Here is a 17,809-nt window from a genome sequence, read left to right on the forward strand (position 1 = left end):
ACCCTCGGGAGTGCCTTCCAACTCTACGATTCAATGACAGGCTGCGCTGGGGCTGATGGGAGTTCCCTGTGTCCCATCAAACCCCGTTTTTTTTATCCTGCTGTGCTTTCTCGGCGGAGGGTAGCTGCTAACCAGGGGAGAAGGCGATTGCTGCCGTCCTTTGCTTGCCCATTCCACTCCCTTCGAGACCAACCTTGTGCAGAAGTCCCAGCAAAGGAAGAATGGATACAAAAACTTATGGAATATGCAGAAATGACGAAACTTACCGGAAGAATAAGAAATCAAGATAAACTTTTTATGAAAGGATAGAAATGGTTTACTGTATTGAATAATTGTAAACAGATAAAAACATTACCAGGATTATTGTACTAACGTGCAATTTTATAAGAGTATATATCCCCCCCTTCACTGCGTTTAGCGCAATTTAAAGTAAATGAATAAATGAGCAAGTTGAGTTAATTTGGATATGCAGAAGATACTAAAAATAAATTTAAGGGACCGCAGAAAAGAGGGGGAAGGAAGTCGAATTTTTGAAATGTTAAAATGATTGTAAAATTAGTGAAATGTATAAACCTGAAACGCATAAATAAAAAAGAGAGAGAGAGAGAGATCAGCCTTGTGGGTAGCGATGGGTGCGGAACCGAATTTCCCCGGACCCAATGTTGCCTTGCCACCTTGGTGAGGAGGCGCGGCGGAAGGTTTATACCAAGGGACCAAGATGGCGGCGCCCAGCGCTACGGCTGCTGCTGCTGCCCCGGAGAACGAGGATGACGATTCGGGGGGCAAGACGAAGTCGCCGGCTATCACGCCGCAGAAGATACGGGAGCTGATAGATGAGGGGATCGCTCCGGAAGAAAGCAGCCCGGAAGGGTGAGCGGGGAGGTGTGGAGGGGAGAGTAGCAGCCGACGCCTAAAACCGACCATCATATCCGCACGTAGAAAGGGCCTTCGCGGCATCCGCGGAGGTTTTCGCCTTCCCCTCGGTGTTGCTGCAGGCCAGATGGCGACGGGCAAGCAGGATCCTAGGCCTGAGGAGAAGGAAGGGGCTTGGGTCTGGGATTGCACAGGATATAGAAATCTGGATTTGTTCAATCCTGCCTCCTTTCCTCCGTGGTTCTCTCCTTCTTCCTCCCCATTTTTATCCTTGCAGCAATTCTATGAGGCGGGGCTAAAGGTGAACTGTCCTGTGGGAAGAACTGCCCTGCTTAACCAAAAGATAAAGAGGAACATCCCGGGCATTATTCTGTTTCCAGCTGCCAGCCTAGGGGGTGCACCCAAAGCAGGGCAGGTGTCCCCTATTTTCTGCTCCCAGGACAGCTGTGGACTTAACATGTGGATGATATGCTTTTGTTTGTATCAGGGGTGGGGAACCTTTTTCAGCCTGAGGGTAGCATTTCCTTCTAGGCCAGGTGTGCTGGCGTGGATGCTTCTTGTCACCACTTGTCACCAAAGCAGCAGCTGCCTGTAAGAAGCAGTGTCACAAACTGCTACGATGCTAGGACTGGAACCCGGACCCTCACCTCAGTTCCCAACTGCTTCCTACTTCTGCTCATGCTAATATACACTATTGTCATAAGTGTGAGGAAATAAATAGGAATAATTTTTTTAAAAAAAAAAAAAACCCTGTGCATGACCATATTAATCGTGTGCCATTTGGTATGTTTGTATGGAAATGGAAAGATATTCTTGAGTACTGACTGTGAATAATGAGTGGTTTTAACACATCTGATCCTGTGCTTTGCACTGTCATTGAGGGACAGTGGTACCTTGGTTTGCATACGTTTTGGATTACATCAACCCTAGAAGTGCGTGTCCCAGTTTGCAACCTTTTTTTGGATTACGAACAAATTTTTTTTGGAGGCCCCATTGACGAAAGCGCGCCTTGGGTTACATGTTTTGGTTTACAAACGGACCTCCGGAACGGATTATGGTTGTAAACCAAGGTACCACTGTTCAGTGGGCCAAGATTGCTGGTCTTCAACTGTTCAATTGTAGAAACTTTATTTTGGTCTGGGTGGAGACATATTTGAGCTGATGAAAGACAGGAGTGAAATCGGTTCTTGCTGCCACTATGAACAGAAAATTGTCTTACTTTATTACCTCTTCCCTGCATTTCAGAAAGGATTCGTCTGTTTTCACTGAAGTAGCAAATGGATCTCCCCAGATCGACGAGCTGCCTTTTGAGGCCACCAGTAAAGAAGCCTACTTCAGCAGAGTGGAAACATTTACCATATCCTTTCCCCCTTGTTTCTGAGACAACTACAGGTGAAACTCGGAAAATTAGAATATTGTCGATAAGTGCATTTATTTCAGTAATGCAACTTAAAAGGTGAAACCCATATATGAGATAGATGCATGACATGCAAAGCAAGATATGTCAAGCCTTTATTTGTTGTAATTGTAATTATTTGTCATTAGGCGGGTCAATTATAAATGGAATGTAATTAATGAAATGTAATAGCGATGTTTATTTTTGTATTATTGTAACTATTTGTTTTATTACTGTGGAATTTCCAAAAGAAAGCATTTGTAAAAATTAAAAGAAAAATTAAAATAATAAGTTGCATTACTGAAATAAATGCACTTTTCGACAATATTCTAATTTCCCAAGTTTCACCTGTACTGTATATCGAGCAACTCCCCAGTAGTCCAATATCAGCCACTGGGAATTTCCCCATTTTGTAATTTGGAAACTGCCAAATAGTGGGGATTCATAAGAAGTCAAAATTGGGCATGTTCTGTGGGTTAGGTGAGTGAAGAGAGAAGACCATTCAGCAGTAGGGTGAGAATTGGGCTCAGAAAGGCAGAGCCAGGGCTGGAAAACATACTTCTAATGGAGAAGTGCTGGCATTTCATATTCATAGATGGAACTAGGATGGGTCCCACCTGAAAAAAAATAGCTGATGTAGATTGGTTCTTCTGACTTGCAGACAATCGGGGCCTGGAGGTGCTTTAGACAGCTGAGAAAGCTGGACAAAGTTTTAAATTCCATGGTAGGCCCTTGGAAGATGAAACCTTTATCCTAAGCATAAGAAGTTGAGCTCCTTAACGCAAGCACTCCCTCAAGTGGGCAGGCAAACCCCATGAGCTGTCTCCTCTGATTTGTGCCAAGTATGGATGGACCAACATCGAGTGTGATATGTTGAAGTGTGCCAGCTGCCAGGCCTACCTCTGTGCCAGTCTACAGCCTGGCCTTCGACTTCAGCAAGTGTAAGTTCTGTGGAGCCTCCAATCCTGACAGGGCCCTGTCTGTTAAAAATCCAAATGCAACCCTATGTAATAATTAGCACAATTCTGTGATATTCTTGGGAAAAGTGTGGAATGTGGACAGCTGTGGAAAAAAGGCAAATTCAATGCTAGAGAGATCATTAGGAAACGAATTGCGGGGGCGGGGCACACATTGCTTCCATGATGAGGGACACGAGTGCTTCTGAATTCCAGTTGCTGGAAACTGCATGGAGAGTCCTAACAGCATCTGGTTGGCTGCTCTGAGAACAGGATGCTGGATTAGATGTGCCATCGACCTGATCCAGCGTGCTCTTCTTATTTTAAAGAACACCCATCCGTCTTAAACAGCATGGTCAATGATCAGAGATGACTGTGCAACAACATCTGGAAGTCCAAAGGTTCTCAGCCTGTGATTTATAGCATTATTTTTAACCCTGCACCTCTCATTCTGCTCTACCCTGTTGGAACGGCTTCAGCTAGGTAATAGCGAGTCCCTAGTGAGTTCATGATGTGGGCAAGATTTGAATTGGGGGACTTCCGAGTTCACAGCTCAGTCTCTTAGCCACCACCTTGCAATGATGGCACTGAGTGAGTGTGGCCTTGGTCAGCCCCTCGGAGACAGTCGCATGTCAGAGCAGGTTATCAGCATAAAGAGCATTTGAACAAAACAAGGAGCCTGATGTGAGCTGTAATCTGAAACAGTTGGGGAGGTGCCAGGCTCGGGACATCTATTGAATGGGCATGGTTACTTTGTCACTTAACTGGTTTGAAGGGATTTTTCAAGGTGGCTCCTTTCCTCGGGAGGCCTGGCATTCAGGAGGTATGTTTGCCTTCCAGACAAAGAGAGGTGCGTGGAGCTGAGGAAGGCTTTGTCAGCGGCTCACGAGAAGTTCTGCTTCTGGCCTGACAGCCCCTGCCCAGGTAAAAGCAGTGAGAAGCTCTGTTGATGGTGGAAAAAAGGAGCGAGATGCTAACAGGCGAAAACGTGTTTATTCTCCCAGGCATTTGGACCATCAATAATGGTCTGCATTTGGGGGAATGCTTTTTTGGTGTTCTGTCTTAAGCTGGTAGTTTGGTTATTTTATCTTTTGGGGTAATCTCTGTGGATGAACACTTCGGTGTGTACATGTGTGTGTGTGTGCGTGCGATGTTTTAAAGGATCTTTTATTGTACAGCGTTTTGTGCTGGGGTTCCGTTCCTGGGCCCCATGCACATCGGCGGGGCACACATAAGCCCACCCGTTCTGCCCTCTTCCGGGTCCAAAAGGGCCCGTGCATCAGCAGTTGCGTGACAATTGGGACACACGCAAAATAGCTGCTGCCTGTCAATTGCCCTTGTCAGTCGCTTTGTGATTTCTTCTGGCTGTGTAAAGTCATGCATAAATTTGGGAGTGGGGGACCTCAGGCCTCATGGCTGAATGTGACCCTCCATACCTCTCTATTTTGCCCTTGGGATTTCTCCCCAGGCCTCACCTCTCCCCTGTCCTTGTTCCACCCCTTCCTCAAGTGTTTTTGTCTGATTGGAAAGTGTGTGTGTGTGTGTGTGTGTGTGTGTGTGTGTGTGTGTGTGTAGAAACCTCTGTTTTTGTATGACTGGAATAACCAGGTGGGTCCAGGGAATAATCAGTACTTCACTGGAGGAGTGGGACGTACCATCCACTTTCAATGAGCAAAGAAAGATCTAAAAGCAAAGAGGTTATTCCCAGCCCAGCTACCTGAGATGTTTAAATAGGAGAGGCCCGGGACTGAACTTCAGCCCTTCTGTGTGCAGATCAGGAGCGCTGTCACTAGGCTATGGATAATTGCTCCCAAAGTTAGAAGTTTGTGTTGCTGCCCAGCATGGTGGGGGTGTGGGAGGGTGGGATTTGAACCTATGCCTCTGCTTGCACAAGTTGAGGGCATTTGCTAATTTTGTAGGGGTGACTGGGACACATTATTGTGTTCCCTGCAGGACCTGGCGGTCTTGTGAAAATTCTAGTTTTAAGAGAAAGTATGTGCGGCATGACTGAAAGCTTGAAAGGGAGCCAAAGGGATATGGCCAAAGAAGATTTCCCCATGCCTCTCGAGCATGCTGGAAGAGGTCATGAGAGGAGAAGGGCGGCATCTGATCTGAAAGTTGATTAAATGAGTGGCCACTTGCAAGCATTTTTGTTGACTGCTCTGCCTGCCCCGCTGTTTGTTGGCCAACTGTTCTTAGACTGCTATTTCGTTCTGCCTTTTGATTAGATCGCTTTTCTGTCTTGCTGGTCGACGAGCCCCTTGCCCTTTTCAGTGACTTCCTGGAGCGCTTTCAGAGCCTCTGCCAGTTAGACCTTCAGCTGCCCACTCTGAAACCAGAAGATCTCAAAAGTATGGTAAGAGTCCTCAAGCCACCTGTGACCCAGGTGAGCCAAGCGGAGGGGAGATTCCATGGGGTAAAGGACTTGAGCATCAATCTGAATTTCTAAATGAGGGACACTTGACCTGTAACTCACCAGCTGGAGGTGATTTAACAAAATTCGAACTTGCAACCTGCAAAAAGGAGCCAAGACGTAGCCATGCCTTGAATGTCTGAGTTCATTCCAGGAAGCATGATTAGCAATATTAAAATCTCACTGAGGATCTGAAGGGGCCTTTCCCCTTTCCACCGAGTAGCTAAACAAGCCATGGTGTTTGGATTAGAGGCAAGGCAGAAAGAGGACTTGTGGTTTGGCTTGAGCCCCAGCACCTCTTCCTTCTACATGTAAAAAAATTGCCTTCTGGGGAAGCGCCATGTGCCCTGATCAAAGGCGGATATAGGGGAGCGTAACTCGTTTGGTGAGGGGGCACCAGATTTTGCCATCGCGCAGGGCGCCACTGACATTTGAGGCGCCAAGGTCCGCCACTGCCCTGCAGGCACACGTTCATTGGTGATGCTGTACAGTATGGGGCTGCTGGGAGTTGGTCTGCAACATTTGGGAGACAGCAGGTTGGGAAAGGCAAATGGGGTTTCCTGGGACTCTTTGCCAAGTCAGCTGGGGCCAAGTAGGGCTCTGGGAGCGAGTCCTGATGGAGGGAACCCAAGTTCTCGATCCCTCGTCCCTCCCAAAGTGGTGGAGGGTGAGCTTAGGTTATCAGAGATCCCCACATTGATTTGTTGCTGTTGCTTTCTGCATCCTATTGCGATTGCTTGCAACGAAACCTTCATGGCTTCTGTTTCCCTTCACTTGCTTTAAAGCAGAGAGATGCGGAACTGGAGGGCAGCAGCTTCCCCATCCCTAGGCTAAAGGGGTTATATCCAACGTACAGTAGCGCCAAGGAACACGTTCCATTAGTGCAAGGATTTCCACCTATGCAATGAAGCTTGCACACCTACTAAATCTGGGGTGTCGTCTAACCCTCTGTAGCAGATTTGGGAAGAGTGCAGGTTGCAGGGGAGTTCCATGTGTGAATGGGAAAAACTTGCACTTGGGTGTTTGTCGGATGCCACCCAAGGTCTCAAAATCTTATGGAACACTGAAAGCTGCCTTCTACCAGGTTAGACTCTTTGTTCGCCCATCCTTGTATTTTCCACCTGGAGGGAGAGAGGGTGCCCTTGGGGGTTAAAGGAGAGTGAAGGCTCTCCTGACGCAACCTCTTTCCCATGAATGCCTGTTGGCATTTTCTCTTTCTTCCTTTCTGGAGCTCCAGCATGAAACTGGAGAGATCTCTGCTTCCCCAGTTCACTTTGGGAAGAATGGGAGCTTTTCAGGTACAGAATCCCAAGTTTTCTAGGTAACCAAACGGAGAAGAAAGGCAGCTAGCTGCCTGTAGGGAGTGAGTTGACATGGTTCGCTTGGCTTCCCAGGGCTTGACAGAAGAGAAGATCAGCCACGTCCTGCAGCTGATCGAGGAGGAAGCCGACTGCAAAACAGACAGTGAGAAGACGCCAGTCAAACGTGCCTCGGACCTTCAGGTCCACGTCCCGGCCTGCATCTTGGCCCTCTGTGGATGGACTAGTAGGTATGTAGGCAACCGGAATCATGGAATTGTAGAATTGGAAGGGGACCGAGAGAATCAACTAACCCGACCGCCCGCAGTGCAGGAAGCACAGCTAAATAAATGCCTAACCTCTGTTTGTTGTTGTTTAGTCGTGTCCGACTCTTCGTGACCCCATGGACCAGAGCACGCCAGGCACTCCTGTCTTCCACTGCCTCCCGCAGTTTGGTCAAACTCATGTTCGTAGCTTCAAGAACACTGTCCAACCATCTCGTACTCTGTTGTCCCCTTCTCCTAGTGCCCTCCATCTTTCCCAACATCAAGGTCTTTTCCAGGGAATCTTCTCTTCTCATGAGGTGGCCAAAGTATTGGAGCCTCAGCTTCAGGATCTGTCCTTCCAGTGAGCACTCAGGGCTGATTTCCTTCAGAATGGATAGGTTTGATCTTCTTGCAGTCCATGGGACTCTCAAGAGTCTCCTCCAGCACCATAATTCAAAAGCATCAATTCTTCGGCGATCAGCCTTCTTTATGGTCCAGCTCTCACTTCCATACATCACTACTGGGAAAACCATAGCTTTAACTATACGGACCTTTGTCGGCAAGGTGATGTCTCTGCTTTTTAAGATGCTGTCTAGGTTTGTCATTGCTTTTCTGTTTAAAAACCTCCAATGAAGGGGAGCCCAGCACCTTCCAGTGACCTTCCACTGTCCAACAGCTCTTACCACCAGAAGGTTCTCCCTGGTGGTTAGTCGGGATTCATTTTCTTGCCACTTGAATCCAGCAGAAAACAAGCTTCCTCCACCCTCCACGTGACAACCCTTCAGATATATGAAGATGACTCTCATACCATCTCTTGAGTCTTCTCTTCCGCAGGCTAAACATACCCAGTCGAAAGCTATCAGGCACATTCAGACATTCCCACGTTCCACTCGCGTGTCCCCTGCTCCTTCTGTACTAGGCAAGTTGTACCGCAGCTGCCCTTGTCATCAGCATCTGCCCCAGGGACGGAGAACCTGTGGCTCTCTGGATGTTGCTGGGCTCCCAAACATCTGGAGGGCACTAGCTTGGGAAAGGTGAGCCCAGAGGGACTTGGAAACCCCAAGGCTTTGCAAATAGGGCTAAGTTGATGTGTTGGTATGGATCACATTTCCTTTATCCCCTGATTTTAATTTTTTTGTATTAATTTTTGTGTCTCCCCTCAGCCCTTCCTCTGGATCCATCCATCTCCCCTTGATCACCTGCTGCCGCTGCATGAGGAAGGTGGGCCTGTGGGGATTCCACCAGATTGAGTCGGCCATCTCTGAGATGGAGCCTCCCCCCAGCCTCACCAGCACTCCTCTCCCTTTTTTGGACGGGCGCACGGACAGAGTCCCCGCGGTGCCCACGTCCCCACGCCGGATGATGACGCGTAGCCAGGACACGAGCTTCCCTCTGGGCTCTGAGCAGGTCAGTCTTGTGGGGGCCAAGTTACAGGTCTAAGGGGCTTCCTTTCACATTGGGGCAGGGGCTCCTATTTATAATCCCTGCCTTACTTGCATTTGCAAGGTAAAGGTAAAGGGACCCCTGACCATTAGGTCCAGTCGTGACCGACTCTGGGGTTGCGCGCTCATCTCGCATTATTGGCCGAGGGAGCCGGCGTACAGCTTCCAGGTCATGTGGCCAGCATGACAAAGCCGCTTCTGGCAAACCAGAGCAGCACACGGAAACGCCGTTTACCTTCCCGCTGTAGCGGTTCCTACTTGCAAATCTACTTGCATTTTGACGTGCTTTCGAACTGCTAGGTTGGCAGGAGCTGAGACCAAGCAACGGGAGCTCACCCCGTCACAGGGATTCGAACCGCCGACCTTCTGATCAGCAAGCCCTAGGCTCAGTGGTTTAACCACAGCGCCACCTGGGTCCTCTTTAGAATCCCTGCCCTACTTGCATTTGTACTACCAGCAAAAAATCTTTATTTGCATTCTTGGACTCTGTTTAGATTTTCTGGATCGCCTCCTGAGACTTTGAGAGCGTAAGGGTGTGTTTACCCTGTCGTAGAGTTGGAAGGGACTACAGTGGTACCTTGGTTTGCAACCATAATCCGTTCCAGAGGTCCATTTGTAAACCAAAACAGATTGTAACCCAAGGCCCGCTTTCGCTAATGGGGCCTCCAAAAAAAAAAAGGGTTGTAATCCAAAAACAGGTTGCAAACCAGGACATGCACTTCCGTGTTTGTAATCCGAAACGTATGGAAACCAAGGTATCGCTGTACAAGGGTTGTCCAGTTGAACCCGCTGCCACGCAGGAAACACAGCTGAAATATTCCTAACACATGGCCACCTGGCCTCTGTTTAAAAACCTCCAGTGAAGAAGAGTCCGCTACCTTTAACAAAAGAATGCTGCATGCTGAAGTAACCCATAAAGGATCTGTATAAATTAGGCAAGATGGGCATATTCTGCCAGTATGGGCTTATTTCTGCTGCTCTCATCTTTTCATTTCCCTTACTGCAAATCTGCTGACCCTGTGTCTTTTTTTAACTTTGTCTTCGTCTGTTATCTCTATCTTCATTGCCTCTGTCTTCATTGCCTCTGTCTTCATCTCTCTCTGTCATTCTGTGTAGGAGTGGGATGAAGGGAGAATAGTTCCTGCCCCTCTGGGACCCCTTCTGAGTCCCACTCCTTGCTGTAATGCAGGGGGACGGCACACCCAGCTAATGCCTCCTCCCCTTGCCCTCCTTCCCTTGCGCAGCACGAGAAGAGCCCGTCCCCCGTGATCAGCCGCATGCGCAGCTGGGACAGCTCCAGCTCCAGCGAACGAGCCGAGGCAGAAGCAGCGAGCCCCACCACCCGCAGCCGTCCCGTCACCCGCAGCATGGGGCAAAGCGATGGCAGCCTGGAGGTGTCCTGCAGCCCTCACCGGAGGACCAAGCGGGCGCGACTGTGCTCCACCAGCAGCTCGGTGAGTGCTTGGCAGGGGGAATGGAGAAGGAGGAAGAAGAATAAGAATAAGCCAACCTTTCAAGAGACAGAAGATTTCAGGAAGGGGAAAACATAAACTAGAACAGGGATCAGCAAACGTTTTCAGCAGACCTTTTGTCCCTCAGACCTTGTTGGGGGGCGGATTATATTTTGGAAAGAATGAAAAAATGAATTCCTATGCCCCACAAATAACCCAAGATGCATTTTAAATAAAAGCACACATTCTGCTCATGTAAAAACACGCAAATTACCGGACTGTCCATGGGCTGGATTTAGAAGGCGATTGGGCCGGATCCGGCCCCCGGGCCTTAGTTTGCCCACCCATAACCTAGAATTTTAGAATTGGAAGGGACCCCAAGGGTCATCTAGTCCAACCCCCTGCAATGCAGGAATCACAGCTAACCTGACTTCTAGGACCTGGGTTCCAGGGCAGAAAGTCCGCCATTGATTTTTATTATTGTTAAGAAGATTTGTCCATCGTTTTACAAAATGCCTCAACGCTGCTTGCAAAACACTGAAACGCAGAGCAACTTACCCAGCATTTAAAATCCGTAATGCACAAGAACACATAAGGATTTTTTTTAAAAAAAATGTTCATCTGTCAGCAAAAATGAAAAGGATGAATCTTGCCCACTAAAAGGTGGACACCAAAGCAGACCAGAATCCATGCCGCGTTATTTAATTAAGCACCAAAAGCCTGTGTCTTTGCAGGAAGGCCCTATGTAGCTCAGACGCAGAACACCTGCTTTGCATGCAGAAGGTCCCAGGTCCAATCCCCGATGGCTTCTCAGCTAAGGCTGGGAGAGACTCCCTCTCTGAAACCCTGGAGAGCTGCTGCCATTCAGTGTTGACACTACTGAGCTAAAAGGACTAGTTGGTCTGACTCGGTATACAGCAGGCTGCCTGAGTTCCTATGTCTTATACCAGGGTACACAGTGCACATTTATGAGTTTTACTGCTTATTCGTTTATTTTCTTCCTTGCATTTCTATCCCGCCTTCTTCTCCAAGGAGCTCGAGGTGACGTGAATGGTTCTCGCCCCCTCCTCATTTAGTCCCCACAACAACCCTGTGAGGCAGGTTAGGCTGAGAGGCGGTGGCTGACCCCCAAGGTCACCCAGGGCATTTCAAAGCTGAGCGAGGATCTGGACCCTGGTCTCCTGTGTCCTAGTCCGATGCACTAACCACTGCACCACATTTATGTAGTGCGTAAGACTGGCAAAATTCCTCCGAGAAGGTGGCTGGAGGGCATTGGTCCTTGAGAGGCTTTGCTTCTTGCCGGGATATCGAAAACTAAAGCGGGCAGAAAGTTGTATGGGGTTTTTTCTTCTCCGCCATGGCTTTGAACACCTGCTTTCTCTTGTCCCCTTCCCATTTAAACTCCCGACTCCTGCTCAAAATGCCCTGAATACAGAACTGGAGAATTCGAGAGATACATAGCCGCCCCGGCACCTTACCTCTCCTATCTCTTGTCAAAAAACACAAGAAGGGCTTTTACATTTGCCAGAAGCGCAGCATTGCTCACGCCTGTGCTGGAGGGGCTTTACAAAAAAATCCCATACGCCCAAAGACTCTGCGTATGCCCATTAGGGGAAGTAGGAAGCCCTGAGCATTTGTTCTTCAGATGCTCCCTATATGAAGAAGCTCGAAGGGAGATCCTGGATCCCATACTGGTGAGCTTAGCAAGCCTCCCGGAAAAGCAATTATACAACCTGCTCTTGCTGGGCAAAGACCTGAAAACAACCAGGGCGGTCGCCAGATTCTGTGCCCAAATATGCAGACACAGACTTTCTTCCCAGCCCGTCTGATTTCTCCCCTCAATGGCACCCCGAGCGAGCTAGGCCCAGCTTTCTGCAGCCACTATTTTAAGGGTTAAACTTTTAGCACTGTTATATAATTAATCATTTTCTTTTAAATCTTGTTCAAAGCGACTTTTATACGTTATGCTCCCGGAAACTGTTTTTTTCCAAAGGGATCCGTTTTATTTTTATTTTATTTTTATTTTATTTTACTTCTAAGAGCTGGTCCTCGACCGTAATAATAAATAAATAAATAAAATAAAACTCCCGACTCCTCTCTCTCTCTCTCTCTCTCTCTCTCTCTCTCTCTCTCTCTCTCTCTCAGGATTCATCTATCCGCAGCTTCTTTGACCCCATTTCCCAGCACCGTGATTGGTGCCCGTGGGTCAACGTGATGAAGGATCCTATGAGCTCTGGAGGGACCCAACAGGAGGGGAAGGAAGACCTCGGCTGGCAGGTCACCCTGAAGGCTCTCCTGGCTTCTAGGCAGTCCGACAGGCCTGTGGATGTGGAGTCAGAGGTGAGAGCCTGCCGCCCAGTGCCCGTGGCGTGCTAGGCACTGTACAGAACAAGGAAAGCCCTTTTTTGCACAGCGCATGGTTAACCTGTGGAACTCCCTAACACAGGACACGGGGAAGGAGAGAGGGCTATCGATGGCTGCAAGCCATTGGTGCGGCCATTCAGTTCTTCTGAAATGGAGTTGCTGGAAGCCACCGGAGGGGAGAGAGCTCTGTGGGATTTCCGACAATAGGCATCTGCTTGGCCCCTGTGAGAACAGGATGCAGGACTAGATGGGCCACAGCCCTGTTTGTTGTCGTTTAGTCATGTCCGACTCTTCGTGACCCCATGGGCCAGAGCACGCCAGGCACTCCTGTCTTGCACTGCCTCCCGCAGTTTGGTCATACTCATGTTCGTAGCTTCGAGAACACTGTCCAACCATCTCGTCCTCCGTCGTCTCCTTCTCCTAGTGCCCTCAATCTTTCCCAACATCAGGGTCTTTTCCAGGGAGTCTTCTCTTCTCATGAGGTGGCCAAAGTCTTGGAGCCTCAGCTTCACGATCTGTCCTTCCAGTGAGCACTCAGGGCTGATTTCCTTCAGAATGGATAGGTTTGATCTTCTTGCAGTCCATGGGACTCTCAAGAGTCTCCTCCAGCACCATAATTCAAAAGCATCAATTCTTCAGTGATCAGCCTTCTTTATGGTCCACCTCTCACTTCCATACATCACTACTGGGAAAACCATAGCTTTAACTATACGGACCTTTGTAGGCAAGGTGATGTCTCTGCTTTTTAAGATGCTGTCTAGGTTTGTCATTGCTTTTCTCCCAAGAAGCAGGCGTCTTTTAATCTCGTGACTGCTGTCACCATCTGCAGTGATCAAGGAGCCCAAGAAAGTAAAATCTCTCACTGCCTCCAACAGTCAAACTGTTAGGGAAGCTTTTAATACTGGATGAATCATTGTATTTTAATATTCTGCTGGAAGCCGCCCAGAGTGGCTGGGGAAATCCAGCCAGATGGGCGGGGTATAAATAATATATTATTATTATTATTATTATTATTATTATTAGCCGGATCCAGCAGGCTCTTCTTACGAAGTACATGTGTGGCTGTAGGATGTCCCACCCTTCCTCAAACCTGGGGGCCTTCGGAGGTGTTGGACTACAACTCCCAGCAGCCCTTGCTAGCACTAGCTGGTGTGCCCATTCCCAGTGTAAGGCACATGTGTCTGAATAGCCCATAAAAGACCCTGGTGGGTCTTGTTGGCTTGATGCAAGGAATCCAAAGCAGCCCTAAAAGGCAGGCAGGCAGGCAGGCAGGCAGGCAGGCAGGCACACACACACACACACACACACACACACACTTCTGCTTGATGGCATCCAGCAGGGGACAGAGTGTTTCCCTTCCTTTTCTGGGGCTCCCCAAATATTGGGGAAGTTCCCTGATCCCGGATGAGCTTATAATGTTGTCGTCGACCCCCCCAGCTAGAATGCACAGGAATGCAAATGAAATAAAATCAGGAAATACCTGGTATATATGGTCAGCATTTATCCATCATTACTAGGAATTATAAAATGTAAAAAAGAAGAAAAAGGAATACCGTTGTTCTCTGAAAACAGCTTCTTACATACAGAGGTTCCTCATGTGCTTGGGTAGTGCACTCTGTACATTTATTTTATTTCTTAATTGTGGCATTTCTATCCTGTCTTTTCTGTCAAGGAGCTCAAGGTGGCATGAAGGGTTCTCCTGCTCCTCATTTAATCCCCACAACAACCCTGTGAGGTAGGGTTAGGCTGAGAGGCGGTGACTGGCCCAAGGCCACCCAGTGAGCTTCATGCCCATGCCTTTGATTTCTGAGGCCCATCACCCCGAATTAAATTTATGCACTGCACCTCGTAATCTTTTCCACCCCTGTAGAGCCCCATCAACCCCAGGAGGGGTCAGTATCTACCTCTCTGGGTAACCCAGGGGACCAGCTCTATTGTGGAACTGCTCTGACCATTGAGGTGTTCACCCAGAATCTGTCCTCCTGGAACTTCAGACTGTGAGATCTGGTCCTTTGCCCTGTGAGGCAGCAGAGAGCAAAGTCTTTGCCCCGTTCTTTCTGCAGGGATTTGAAGGTGGTTCCATGTGTCCATCTGTCCCCAACACACCTCAGTCTTCTGGCAAAATGTAGTCCGTTTCTACATCCTTCCCTCCTTTGAGTTCTTCCCCACGCCCCTGCCAATCTTTATTATCTTCTGAACCCATTCAAAGTTGTCTACAAGAGCCTTGGACTACAACTCCCAGGTGTGCTGGTTGGGACTGCCGGAAGCTGTATTTTCTGCTTGCGAGATGGAACGAACCCCCAAATACCCCCTGCTCACCATTCTGGGGGGTTCTCTTGACCCCCCCCAAGATCTAATTTGGGGGGGTAGGGGAAAGCCTCATTGCCCCAGGGCTTTTGCTGACAGGGTTTGTTCAGGCAAATCCCACCTGTGGAAACTACTAGTAATGCAGCCTGAAAGTGCATTAGCCTTTTTTGCTGTAGCATCACACTGCTGCCTCCAGAGGTTTCCGAGCACAATTCAAAGTGTTGGTGCTGACCTTTAAAGCCCTAAATGGCCTCGGTCCAGTATACCTGAAGGAGCGTCTCCACCTCCATCGTTCTGCCCGGACACTGAGGTCCAGCACCGAGGGCCTTCTGGCGGTTCCCTCGTTGCGAGAAGCCAAGTTGCAGGGAACTAGGCAGAGGGCCTTCTCGGTGGTGGCGCCTGCCCTGTGGAACGCCCTCCCAACAGATGTCAAAGAGGAAAACAACTACCAGACTTTTAGGAGACATCTGAAGGCAGCCCTGTTCAGGGAGGCTTTTAATGTTTAATAGATTACTGTGTTTTATTCTTCTGTTGGAAGCCGCCCAGAGTGGCTGGGGAGACCCGGCCAGATGGGCGGGGTATAAATAATAAATTATTATTATTATTACACGTTTTTGCCTGCATTCATGTGAATGCTTAAGTTTCTCTCTCCCTCTTGTTACAGAACCTCTCTGTGAAATCCCGCAAGGTGTTCCGGATTTTCCGGCAATGGGAAGCTCCCTGTTCCTCCTGAGAACCTCTAGCCTTTGACAGCATCGTGGAAAGGAACCTGCTAAGCATAGTGGATGAAATTCTCTCTCTCTCTCTCTCTTTGTTGTTAATGGAAGAAGACTATTATTTGCACTGGAGTAATCCTCAAGGGCAGCAACCAGTTAACAATGGGAAGAAGACGCGTCAATAGCAGCCACGGGGAGCCATCTTTTTCTATGCCTTCTAAGGGTTTATATGATGGTTTCCTGAATCCTTTGCACTGGTTCCCAACTGCCTGTGGTGATTCTCCATCTCAGGTGGAGCTGAGTTTCCCTGATGCGGCCCTGGCTTAAATCGAACTGGCTCCACCTGTGAAAGAAGGTGGGTGACATGGCCCACTTCGCATGTGGCAGATTTGGGTACGTCTCTCAGCTACAGAATTAAATTGGTTTTGCAGTTGAGGCTCACTGCCCTCCTGCTGCAAGGGATCCTGGGAACTGTAGTTCTGCAAGGGGCCTAGGGCTATCTGACAAACCACTCTCAGCCCCTGCACAAAAACTACAGCTCCCTGCCAATCTTTTGGGTTTTGGGGCGGGGGGGGGGGGGAGCCATGCTATTTAAACGACTTTGAAACCAGTTTAAGTTTGCAACGTAGATGTGGCACTCGTGTTGAGATTTGTATCCAGGCTGAGGTCTGGAGAACTTTGACATTAATAAAACATTTTGCTGTCTTTTTTATTATCATATCTTCGCTTAGATTTCCATTTCCATGTGAGACTGCCAGGAGCCACAAGCGTTCTGTACCAAATAGCTTTTTTTTGTTCCTTATCAAATCAGCCTAAATTGCACAATCTGGACGGCCAAAGAATTGACTTTGAGTGGGATGCATTTTTGAAGATCTGCTTGGCTCCATGGGCCAGATTTTTATCTCCCTCAAACAGCTGACCCAGAAGGCGTTGGTTCTGCCACCAAAGCCTGGTTTCTCTTGTCAACACAGAGTCACCAGGCTCCCGATTGTGCATTGGCAGCCGTGTCGCCTACACCTGATATCCCCAAAGCCCTGAGCAACTTGGATCCAGGATACCTGAGCTCTTCTACCTGAGCCTGATCACTGAGATCATTCGGAGGAGTGTTCTTTGTTGCTCACCTGTGTTACAGAGGCCTGACTGGCTTCAACAGGAAGTTGGGGATTTAGTCTTGCCGATTATAGAATTGGACGGTTGGAAGGGATCACCAAGGGTCATCTAGTCCATCCCCTGGCAATGCAGGAATAACAGCTAAAGAATCCCTGAGGGGTGGCTATCAAACCTCTGCTTCAAAGCTCACAAGGAAGCCTGGTAATAACAAACATAAGCAAGACCTCTAACAAATACGCAAAAAAAAATTTGTGTGTGTAACTGGGTTGCAGAATCCTGTTTTGAATTTCCAGGGTGCTGATTTTTAATTTCCTTCTCCTTACACAAAGTGCAGGATCTGCCTCTCGCTGTCTCAACTGCATTCATCTCCATGTGCTTCCCAGTTTGACACTCGGCTGTCTCGTTCCTTGCTTTTAAAAATTCCAGATTTTCTGAAAACCTGAATCCTGGTGACAAAATTCACCGTGAAGATTGACGGCATTTGGTGCTCGACTTGCCTGATACTGTATTGCAGCCGTTGCTTGGCACTCCTTGACACACAGTGCAGAAGGGTAAAGGCATCTTTCAGCGGGAGAGCCATCTGCTTTACATGCAGAAACGCCCCACATTCAACCCCCAATGGCATCTCCAGGTAGGGATAGGATTGCCTAAAACACCAGAGTCTGTTGCTGCAAATCAAGAGGAGACAATACTGAGCTAGATGGAGCCTGCTGGATCTGGCCAATGGCCCATCTAGTCCAGCATCCTGTTCTCACAGTGGCCAGCCAGATGCCTGTGGGATACTCTCAAGCAGGATTCGAACACAAGAGCAACTCCCCTCCTGTGGTTTGCAGCAACTGGGAGAAGCATTGCTCAGCCATCAATAGCAGTCTCCTCCGTGAATGTGCCCATTAAATCCATCCAAGTTGCTAGCCATTGCTGCCACCTTGTGGGAGGGAGTTCCGCAGTTTAACGATGCACTGTGTGATGATCTGCCCCGAAGAGTCTGCTTCAATGGATGTCCACGAGTTCATTGGATGTTATGAGAAACGGAGGAAAATTTTCCTCTATCCTCTTTCTCTGTGCCATGCCTCATTTTACACACTTCTATCCTGTTGCTCTCCTTTCCTCTAAACTAAAAATCACCAAATGTTGTTCTATCCCCTTGATCATTTTGCTTCCCCTTTAACCCGACGGCTGTAGAGCAATCGATCAGTGCATGTGGCTATGAACCAGAA

At 48.5% G+C, this 17,809-nt stretch overlaps 1 protein-coding gene across 1 annotated transcript; it reads left to right on the forward strand.

Moving 5' to 3' along the window:
* The first annotated feature begins 702 nt into the window (after window positions 1-702).
* On the forward strand, window positions 703-16,202 carry ZC3HC1 (zinc finger C3HC-type containing 1). Its single transcript, XM_060279242.2, is given in 11 exon segments — window positions 703-870; window positions 2,119-2,229; window positions 3,058-3,187; window positions 3,189-3,210; window positions 4,066-4,149; window positions 5,454-5,581; window positions 7,033-7,187; window positions 8,366-8,609; window positions 9,889-10,098; window positions 12,241-12,435; window positions 15,431-16,202. Coding segments are annotated over 11 exon segments (1,500 nt in total). The 5' UTR covers window positions 703-718; the 3' UTR covers window positions 15,500-16,202.
* Window positions 16,203-17,809: the final 1,607 nt, after the last annotated feature.

The sequence above is a fragment of the Zootoca vivipara genome, chromosome 9 (assembly GCF_965207765.1).
Source record: "Zootoca vivipara chromosome 9, rZooViv2.hap1.1, whole genome shotgun sequence".
In the NCBI taxonomy this organism is placed as follows: Eukaryota; Metazoa; Chordata; class Lepidosauria; order Squamata; family Lacertidae; genus Zootoca; species Zootoca vivipara.